General features: G+C 36.1%; 1 protein-coding gene across 4 annotated transcripts in view; it reads right to left on the reverse strand.

The window, feature by feature from the left end:
* Nucleotides 1-1562: 1562 nt before the first annotated feature.
* LOC121440323 (protein FAM133A-like) overlaps nt 1563-11504 on the reverse strand; it is a 31602-nt gene continuing 21660 nt past the window's right edge. For 3 of the 4 annotated variants that reach the window (XM_041641136.1, XM_041641135.1, XM_041641137.1), the window contains exon 5: nt 1563-4496. In XM_041641136.1, coding sequence (XP_041497070.1) covers nt 3644-4393 — 750 coding nt within the window. In that variant the 5' untranslated portion in view covers nt 4394-4496 and the 3' untranslated portion in view covers nt 1563-3643. Of the gene's footprint in view, nt 4532-11504 lie in introns of all 4 variants that reach the window. The other variant, XM_041641139.1, reaches the window with a different exon arrangement.

Consider the following 11504-nt stretch of genomic DNA (forward strand, 5'->3'; position numbering starts at 1 on the left):
GACCATTGTTAGTGTTGCCATGCCTGGCAGGTAGTCATGGGTTGTGTAAAAAAGCAGGATGGACAAGACATGAGAACAAGTCAGAAAGCACATTTCTTTAAGGGTCTTTGACTCAGTTCCTACACTGAGCTCCAGTCTTGACTTTGCTAGATGGGAGATGGTCAGTGATGTTTATGTATAAGCAAAACAACCCCTTTCTCCCACAAGTTATTTTGCTGATGGCTTTCACCACAATAAGAGAACATGAATTAGAACAGTGCAACAAAACAGTCAAGTAAATGAACTATCTAGTCCTCTTCAGTTATAAACTTGTTATGGTGGAACTTGCCTGTCATTTTCCATTCTAAAGGCAAGATGATGAATATTTTAAGGTTATTCCTGGGCTATATGGTGAGTATTGAAGCCTTCCTGTGTTATACAATTGTTGTAGGTGGGTCATCTGTCTATATGTTATTCTCATTGATTAATAAAGAAACTGCCTTGGCATTTTGATAGGGCAGAAAATTAGGTGGGTGGAGTAGACAGAACAGAATTCTGGGAGAAAGAAAGCACAGTTGGTCAGATGCCAAGGAGCCAGCTGCCAGGTCAGACAGGCTGAATCTCTCCCGACAAGCCACCAACTCGTGGTCCTACACAGATTACCAAATGTGGGTTAATGCAACATGTGAGAATTAGCCAATAAGAGGCTGAAACTAATGGGCCAGGCAGTGTTTAAATGAATACAATTTGTGTGTTGTTATTTTGGCTGTAAAGCTAACCATGTGGGAGCTGGGTGAGACAAAAGGCAGGCCTGCTCACCTCATCACTACAAAGCCTGCTCGCCTCATCACTACATACACTATTTTGCTTCATTTTTTTTTTAAAGAATAGCACATGTTTGATGTGGGAGAGTCTTTTTTTTTTTGTGTGTTGATTTCATTGGTTAAATAAAGAAACTGCCTTGGCCCTTTAATAGGACAGAAAATTAGGTAGGCGGAGTAGACAGAACAGAATGCTGGGAGAAAGAAGCCGAGTCAGGCAGTCGCCATGATTCTCCTCTCCAAGACAGATGCAGGTTAAGATCTTTCCTGGTAAGTTACCACCTCGTGGTGCTACACAGATTATTAGAAATGGGTTAATCAAGACATGAGAGTTAGCCAATAAGAGGCTGGAACTAATGGGTCAGGCAGTGTTCAAAAGAATACCTAAAAATGGTATTCTTCTTCATCAATTAGCAATGAGAATCTTAAAATAATTTTCCTTCTAAAGTGATTTATGGAAATTTGTTTAGGCTATAATTAGAGAAATGAAATAGGAATTAAATCAACCTATTTCAGAATCAGTAATTTAAAATGAATTCAAATAAAATGAACATGTATTTTCAGTATGCCATATATGATCTCTTTTGGATTAATTATCCATCTGTAGAAATATCTGGTGAAGGTAATTGAATTACTTTTATAAATGGTGAACAGATGTTGTAGAGTGTTTTGTTAGTATTCAAGTTAGGTTAGGTGGTGATACAAATAGAAAGGACTCAAGATCTAAGTAACTGAACACATAATTTATTTATTACTCTCAAAAAGTCCATTGCAAGTTCATCAGTTTTCTAGGACAAAATCCTTCTAAAGTGTGACATAAAGGTTCAGCTTGTATCCTTCTTGGAAGTTGGCCTTTACTTTCAGTTATGGTGGAAGTTCAAGAAAGAGCTGAAATATTATGTTAGAATTCTTTCTGCTCAAGGATGGAATTAACACATCACTTCTGTTCTCAATTCCTATATTGTAAGCAGTCAGATGGGATGTCCTAACTACAGAGACCTGGGAAGTGAATGTGAGCACAGAGCTATAGGATAAACTATAAATGTTTTTGCCATATTCTACAAATAATTTAACTTTAAAAACATTTACTGAATACTCTTGAAAAAACTATACATGGATACAAAATACACATTAAATACAATAATTTTATAAGCAATATACATACAGATATATTTTAAGAGACAGTTGTATTTATGAAACTCCAAGATGATTTAACATGGCATTACTACACAATACTTCAAGAAGAAATTGAAAGAGTCCAATATTACCACTGCAACATTCTGTAGAGGTGACAAATCATTTATTTACTAGATGTTTTCTACAATGTTTCTTTTTATTCAAAGAATCTGAGATTCAGTCACCTATTTGAAATAAAAAAAAATACTGAGCCTCTCTTATCATGCCAAAATACTTGTACCATGATATTATTAGTGTAACTTCTGTAATAAGTGTTGTTAAAACATAAACTTATAATTTACACTACTGTGATATAGAATGTAAAGTAAATATATTTTAACACATTTTTAACATTAGTTGTGAATATGACTCAACAACAGTCACAAGGCACCAGATCCTTAGTAATATATAGACACAAAAAAATAAATGATATCATCATTACATAAATTTAACTTCTATTACACTTCAGTACTAATGCTTAGGATAAGAAACATTTAATGAACATACATACAAATATTTTGGCAGTTGTTTATGTAACACAACACACAGCATACTAGAAATCTGGCACTCAACTTGCTTATAGCAAACCAGCTTCAATATGAAGGCATTACAATTTCTTAAAAACCTTCTTTTTACATACTAAATATTTTGGCACATGTGCAATTTAAGCAGACCAATGAGATAAAAGTAATATCCAAAATTTAAGAAATGAAAAGTTTGAACTTTATATCATAACCATGAATTATATTTAAAAAGATCACCACTTGTCATAAAGAATATCACTGGATAATTACAATGGCAGAATGAAGTGTGTAAAACATCATAATGTTTATTAATAAAAACAAAGAAACAAAGCCAAAGACAGTTTGCAATTATCCTCCTTCAAAAAAATAAGTTAATTCAAATCATTTAGTATTCTAATGTGAAATAGCATTTAGTACTAAAGAATGAATAATGCTAAAGTGGAGGTAAATGTCATAGCTTTGGGGACTTTATTCTGTAAACTGCTTTCTTGTTCTCTTGATACAGTACACAACAACATTCAGTGTGTAAGAAATAAATGGCTGCTGCACTGGCAAAAATAGGATGTGTAAGGATTAAAGGCACACTTTTCAGCTAGCTAGAGTAGCAAACAAACCCCCTCCCACTCCCTGACATGAGCCCTTCCCCAATGTAAACAAAAACTTCTTGGGAAAAAAATAAACATCAACCAAACATATCTACAAAATTAAATTTTGAACAACAATGCTGTCTTATCTTCAAAATGTCTAATTGTCAGGATGTTTCTGTACTTTAAAGATAGGCAAAAATTACATATGTTTAACACTAGATATGTTTTTGGTTAAAATTATTCATTATTGAAAATATATTAATTGAACTCCAAACATTTTAATACTAGTAAGACAACTGAGTTTTGGTTCCCAGAGGAGTAACTATTAGACATAAAGAGAGACATTAAACAAACAAAACCCTATATAGAAGCTGCAAGCAACAAATACCTTTTCTGGCACAGTGGCATTTCTCTGGCAATTTAAAGTCCAGAATAACTCTATTAACACAGGAAATCTCATGCATTTTGGTAAATATGACCTAGATTTTCACAGTTGAAGTTTCTTTAGATTTTGTTTCATTTTAAATACGGAAAGCCTATTTGGTTTTCCTTTATGTTACACTGATTTGTGACTTGAACTAAACTTCTTCTTCTTCCTCTTCTTACTGTGTTTCTTGTGATGTTTCTTCTTTTTTTTCTTCATCTTTTCCATTTTTCTTTCTTGCTCATCGTGTTTTCTTTTCTTTTTTGCCTGCATCTCCTCTTCATAATCTGATTCGAATGAAGATTCTGAAGAGGATGGCTCTTCTTCAGGACAAGCCTTCTTTCTTTTTTTGCTGTAGCTTTTGGTATATTTTTCTTTTTCAGTTTCATCCTTTGTCTTTTTCTTCTTTAGGGGAAGTTCCTTGCTTGGCGATTCTGATTCAGAAGTGGAGCTTTCTGATGATTTGTGGGAATGGTTCTTCTTTCTCTTTCTCTTTTTCCCTTGTTTCTTTGGCTCATACTCAGAATCTGAAGAACTGCTTGATGAATCGGAGCTTGATGAAGAGGATGTATACCTACAAGATTTCTTCTTTTTCTTTTTCTTTTTTTCTTTTCTTTTGGATGAACTGACATTTCCACCTAATACTTTCTCTCTGCTTTTCTCAAGTTCTTTCTTCCAATTTTGATTCATTTTTTCTTCAAATTCAGCCAATGTCTTGGAGCCTTTCTTTTTATTCTCTAATTGTTTCTTTACTTCTTCCCAGGTGGGTCTTGGTCGATTCAGATAATCTTGTATAGTTGGGCCTGCAGATTGACTTGTACCCCTCCATCTGGCCATTGCTATAGGATTCATATATGCCACTCGATTATCACGTTTCCCCATGGCACCAGGTGGTTCTCAGAGAAGACTACCAGTTGGCAAAGAGAAGAATGTTAGGCCCACTTCTCAAGTTCTTCATCTGCTACTTTACCGAGGAGTCTCCATTCTGTTATAGAAGCAGATCAAACCATTATGGAACACCTTTAAGACATAATGATATATAAGAATAACTGTTACTTTAATAGTCATCATGGAAGAGGAGGGAAAATTGCATAAATATATGGAAGAGCAGGAACACGATGCAGGTTGCCCCTCTGTATTCTGTGAATATGTTTTGTTACCATTAGTATTAACAGAAGCTGCTTCAGCATGTGGCAGGGCAGAATATAGCCAGGTGGTAAAACTAAAGTAAATGCAGGGAGAAAGAGTGAGGAATTATGCAGATACTATGTAGTTTTCCAAGAAGCAAGATGTGAAGTAACAAAACACAGCCTCATGGTAAAATATAAAATAATAGAAAAGGGTTAATTTAAGATGTAAGAGCTAGATAGGAATATGTATAAACCATTGGTCAAACAGTATTATAATTAATATAGTTTTTGTATGATTATTTTGGTCTGGGTGACCAGGAAAAACAAGCACAGTCTCTGTTTATAAGAACAGAGCAAAATAGTGCTTTACAAATTTTCTAAAACCGCTACACTCATGAACTCATAGTAGCTGTGGTTGCCTGGAAAAGATCAAGTATTCAATATTTTTCCATAGAGCTGGGACAAGCTCCAATTCTACATCTAACATAGGAGAAATAAACAGTAGATGGATTCTGGAACGAGAATGCCATCTTTTGCGAATGTGACTCCTGGTAGGTTGACCATGCTTTAGTGGATTACTCCATACCCATGAGCACATGAGCAACACGAATTAAGAGTCAGAGGATTATTTTTTATTTATTTATTTATTTATTAAAGATTTCTGCCTCCTCCCCGCCACCTCCTCCCATTTCCCTCCCCCTCCCCCAATCAAGTCCCCCTCCCTCATCAGCCCGAAGAGCAATCAGGGTTCCCTGCCCTGTGGGAAGTCCAATGACCACCCACATCCATCCAGGTCTAGTAAGGTGAGCAACCAAAGAGGATTATTTTAAAAAGAAGACTCTAAGTTTGTGGGTGGGGATGGAATGGTTGATCTAGGAGATATTAAAGGGTAAGAAGGGATAAATATGATCAAATTACATTTTCTCATTTATAAACACAGGAATTGATACATGGATTGGCCATGTGAAAGGAACATTCAGAACGAGGTTCCCAGAGACAGTCCTTTTTATTTTGGTACAGTATCTCATTATGATGTCCTTGGTAGCCTGGAAATCCTATCTCAAATAGGTTTGCCTAAAATTCACAGAAATTTGCCTGTCACTGCCTCCAAAGTGCTGGAATAAAAGGTATGTGCCACCATGCTCAATAAGAGTTAGTCATTTATGTACAGAAATCTGTAGAATAAAAACATTTATTTTGGATGAAGTAATAAAGGACATGTCAAGAAAGGGAAACTGTATGTGAAAAATTACTGGGATTACAAAGCTTACCATAAAATTACCTATGACATAGGCAAAGAGATGTTGATATGAGTGAGAGATATGGTTTCCCAAGCAGTCAGAAGCTTGGGAAGTCCTTCTGACTCTTAAAAATCTTTGTTCTAACTCAAGTGGTGTTGATTCATGCTTTTAATCCCAGCATTCAGGGAGGTAGATCTCTGTTCTAGCCTGGTCTACAGAGTGAGTTCTAGGACAGCCAGAGATATACAGAGAAACCCAGTCTCAAAAAAAAAAATCTTTGTTCTATAATTGAAAAAAAAAACACTGAAACCTTTTAAAGCAGAAGATAAAGATTATCAGACACATAATAAGTTTTTCCATTACTCACTTTCTTCACTTCTGATCTATTAAACAATCTACACCTACCCAACACAATATGGACTGTATAGACTTAAAGCATTCAACTGCTTTTCTAATTCACAGCCCCAAAGTCCATATACCTTCAAACCAAAAACATGGTCTGGTCTATCACAGGAATACCCAAGTCCCTAGTACCAGCTTCTGGTTTAGTCAGGGTTTCTATTATTGTAAAGAGACACTGAAATGACTGTAATTCTTATAAATTAAAACAATTAATTTGGGTGGCTCACTTACAGTTCGAAAGATTAGTCCATTATCATTATGAAGGGAAACAAGACAACATGGAGACAGACATGATGCTAGAGTTGAGAGTCCTTACTTCTTGGTGCAAAAGCAAGAAGGAGTGAACTGTCTTATTGGGCATGGCTTGGACATACATGGGACATCAAAGCTCACCTCCACAGTGACACACTTTCTCCAACAAAACCATACCTACTCCAACAAGGCAGCCTTCCCTAATGGTGTCACTCCATTTGGGGATCAGTTTTTAAAACCACTATAGTAAGTAACACATAAAAAAAGAAATAATTTCACTTAGAACATCAATTCTCATTACTGTGTAATATTTAGCTTCAGTGATAAGCAAGTACTCTTTACCTTTAAATATTCAAATAATTCTAAAGAATCTCAAACAAGAATATTAAGTGCAAGAGATGATCAAGGAAATTTACATATAAAAGTATATATTTAACTCTTCTTTTACGATACAAGGATAAACCTCTAATGAAATTCTATTATTAAAAAATAATATAGTTAAGTTCATTTACATGTTTGTGTCCCTTTAATGTCAGTGAATTAATTGATCATGTTTATGATTTTATTTTTAAATTCTGTGTCCTGGAGTTCTTCTAGTTAATTGTCAATGGTGAACATTTCTATGGAACTAGTAATTTTGAAGGTGACATAGTTTCTTGATTTTTTTTTGTAACATGTGAAGGGACCTGGGAATGTGGACTTCTTTTGTTGGTTATGGGTCTGATATGATTCTAGTCTGCCTCTATTAACTGAAAGTTTGTTTCTGTCAAAGCTTGGTTGATTTTATACTTGACCTGAGGTCCTTTGAATATTTCATGTTTTATTTAACTTGGAAAAATAGGTAACCAAGAAAACATGTGAGTCTGACGATTGACTAGATCTCTCTGGGCTGGACACTTGAGCATATTTACAGGATGTTTAGAACAAAGCTTCTTTATAGAGTAGCACAAATGATTGTTGGATCACAAAGTTTAAATTGTATTGCTTTTAAATGATCAGGTTCTTTTTTTGGAGGGGGGAGAGGTTCAAGAGAGAATTTCTCTGTGTGTAGCCTCGGCTGTTCTCAAATTCATTCTGTAGAGCAAGCAGGCTTGAACTCATAGAGGTCTGTGTATCCCTGCCTCCCAAATGCTTGGATTAAAGGAATGTGTCACCAAGACCAGGTTAGAATGATTAATTTTAAAAATTGTTGCTTGAGTTGCTCATTTGGGTTACATAAAACAATTATGCAGTGAATTTTTGTCTGGTGATTAAGAGAAATTTTCCAATATTTCAAAAAATGACTCAAAATATATTTCTACTGTGGAATCCATTTTCTGCATTGATAAATATAATATCAAAATACCAATGAACACTGAAAAATGTCAATTACATTCTATGTCCTAATATTAAACAGTCAGATAACATACTGCTTTTCCTGCAAAAATAAACAGACATATCTCATTAATAAATAGATTTCCTTTCAACTGAATAGATAAAAAATATATACATATAAAAGCTTTTTAAGTATAATTTCCTTATGATTCATGGTTAGTAAATGTTTCCTTTATATATCTACTTTATACAGCTATATCAGGTCATGTAAAACAACTGTAAATGTAAAAAAAAGAATCACAAGTGGAAAACTTTTGAAAAAACATAATTTAGAGAAAATGAAACATAACTAGCTTTATAAAAGTAGGTAAGATAGGGCATAACATTGGAAAAAAATACAGAAAAGCAACAGACATGGTACACACCTATAATTCTAGTATATGAGAGGTGGAGACATGGCAATTTAAGAGTTTTAGAGAAGTCTGCATTATACTGGGAGTTCAAGTCTATGCTGGTATTTCATGAGAACTTGTCAGAAAAAGGAAAATATAAATACTCGATTTCATAGTAAGAGAACACTCCCTGAAGGTTTATAAAGGAGGGAAGCAATAAACAGTTCTTCCTACCCAACTATGATACCAAAAGTGGCATTGCATAATAACATTAAAGTTATAGTAATGGCACACATACCTTCTGGGTAGTCTACAGTTCTCTAATTGGAATTTAAAAGTGCTCAAAAAGAGGGAAATTATGTTCAGTACTGGAAACCTAGCCAATTACCCAGGACTATTGGTCATTGATCTTGGAGAAGAACCTAACACTGTCACTTTGTGAAATCAGCATAATCTGAAATATGTTCTAAATATGTGTCATTTTACTCACATATAAAGTACAGAAAACCACAACCAACCAAAATATATAGTTGTAAATCCCAGTGCCAACTATATATCTACAACACAGTTCCTATACATAGGCTCCAGTATCATTGTTGAAGAGACGACAGAAAAATTATAGGAGCCAAAGAATCAGTCTGTGAGTCTGTGTCTCCTAGGAATGCCATAAGCTATGCCCATAAATTCTCACTAACATGACTTCCTAAATAAAAGTTGAAGAAGGACAATAATAATAGATATTTTAAAGTAAGTTGGGGCAATCCCATGAGGCCCCAAAACAAAACAAGGGACTGCAAGCAATTAAGGAATGCTGAGAAGTAAAGAAATAGTCTTTCCCTGTAAAGAGCTCACCAACTAATTATTCAATATCAAAGGGTAAGTCCTGAAAATATATACATATGAGAGGCAATATTCATAATGAGAATGTTGTGTTTATACATTTAGGAATATATATATACACACACACACAGACATATATAAGTATTACGTCATGCTATATTATATAACCCTAAATGTATATATAATATGTTATGTGTGTGTATGGGTAATAATAGTTAAAAAATAAGAAACCATGAATTAATTAATTAATTAATTAATTAATTTATTTATTTATTTATTTTGGTTTTTCGAGACAGGGTTTCTCTGTAGCTTTGGTGCCTGGTGCCTGGTGCCTGGTGCCTGTCCCGGAACTAGCTCTTGTAGACCAGGCTGGCCTCGAACTCCCAGAGATCTGCCTGCCTCTGCCTCCCAAGTGCTGAGATTAAAGGCATGTGCCACCACCGTGAATTTGAGAGAGAGTAAGGGGGAGTGCATGGGAAGGTTTCAAGGAAGGAGAGGGAAGAGGGGATTGATGTAATTACATTATAATGCTCAATGCTGACCCCTAGTTTTGTTTCTAAGCTCTCGGTTAGTTGGGGCTTTTATTTTTTTCTGTCCCTACATTTTCTTTTGCTCCCGTTTATCTCTCTGATTAGGAACTCTGAATTGTGACTTTGTTCATCATGGTAATCCTACATAAGGGCTGACCACCCAGGAGGTATAACCAATAAAGTAGCTTCTGAACAGGTCCTTTACACCTGCAGACACTGTCTGAGCATATGTCTGTGGCCCAACAAACTGCAGAAATCCCTCACTATAAGCAACACACTTAGTCTGAGAACATTACTCTCCCCTTCCCTTCTGTGATAGTCCTTATATGGGCTCCCTCAAAGCATGACAACAGCTGATTATTTTTGCCTGGGTACTCTCTCTGGGATTTTCTGAAGGCTCTCTTGCCTTAAGGGTAGTCCCAACTGGTATGGGAGGTCCTTCTGTATATGTGCTGCTTTTATTGGTTAATGAATAAAGAAATTGCCATGGCCTGTTGATAGGGCAGAACTTAGGTAGGCAGGGAAAACTAAACTGAATGCTGGGAAAAAGAAGGGCAAAGTCAGAGAGAAGCCATGAAGCTGCTGCCAGAGACAGATACACTGAATCTTTTCTGGTAGGCCACAAACTCTGGTGACACAAAGATTAATGGAGATGGGTTAATTAAGATATAGATTTAGCCAATAAAAAGTTAGAGCTAATGGGCCAAGCAGTGATTTTAATTTCATAGTTTCTATGTGATTATTTTGGTTCTGGGTGGCTGGGATGAACAAGCAGTCCTCCTCCAATGGCCAACCACTCCTCAAAGTATACACTGTTGGACTTCCTCTCCTAGTCTCTATTCTCAAGTGATCCAGTTACATGACCACCTATTAAAGAACCATTAGGACAGTGACTGGTCTCTTGATTCACAGAAGGACTTTGGCAGTTTGACTGTGATTGAATCCCCTTTCCCTTTTGGGATCTGAACATTCAAATGACTACTTCCACTAGCTTGAATCTGGATCTGAGTGTAGGGACCAAGATGCAGTTGTTGCCACTCACCCTGTGTCTTCTGGCCTCTTTCATCTTTGCTGCCCCTCCTCACAAGCTACTCCTGTGGCCCATTATGAATGGTGCCCCTTCCCCAGAGGGGAAGCTTTTACCTGATTTACCCTTGCCCAGTTGTAAACATTTAACTAGAACTTGTACCACATGTACCCCATTGACCCTGTTGGAACTTTTGAATAAGGCAAGCGTAAAGCATAGAAGATTGGTTCCCAATGTGATGTAGGTGGGTTTTCTTTCTATGTGTTATTTTATTGGTTAATAAAGAAACTGCCTTGGCCCTTTGATAGGACAGAAAATTTGGTAGGCAGAGTAAACAGAACAGTATGCTGGGTAGAAGGAAGTGAGGTCAGACGCAATGGAGCCAACCGCCAGGTCAGACATGCTGAATCTTTCCCGGTAAGCCATCAGCTCGTGGTGCTACACAGATTACTAAATATGGGTTAAAGCAATATGTGAGAATTAGCCAATAAGAAACTGAAACTAATGGGCCAGGCAGTGTTTAAAATAATACAATTTGTGTGTTGTTATTTTGGGGGCTAAGCTAGCCAGGCAGCCGGAAGCCGGGTGGCAGGAACGCAGCCCACTGCTCCTTCTACACCAATGCACTTTGGCAGATATATGTCACTCATTATGCCCCCATTTGACAAGCTTAAATATAACATGTAATTTTTGACACCCATTCCTCTTTTCTTTATGCTTTGGCCCAAACAGAGGAGAAGGCTATACAAGCTATCAAGGCACCAAAGAAAGCCATGTTGGTTATGGGGGTACCCTGGGCAATAAAAACTGACAATGGTTCAGTTTATACCTCTCAAAGCTTTATGGACTTCTTACAGAACTTCAA

Source organism: Microtus oregoni, unplaced genomic scaffold, assembly GCF_018167655.1.
Source record: "Microtus oregoni isolate MIOR12 unplaced genomic scaffold, Mior012 000067F_002, whole genome shotgun sequence".
NCBI classification, from domain to species: domain Eukaryota; kingdom Metazoa; phylum Chordata; class Mammalia; order Rodentia; family Cricetidae; genus Microtus; species Microtus oregoni.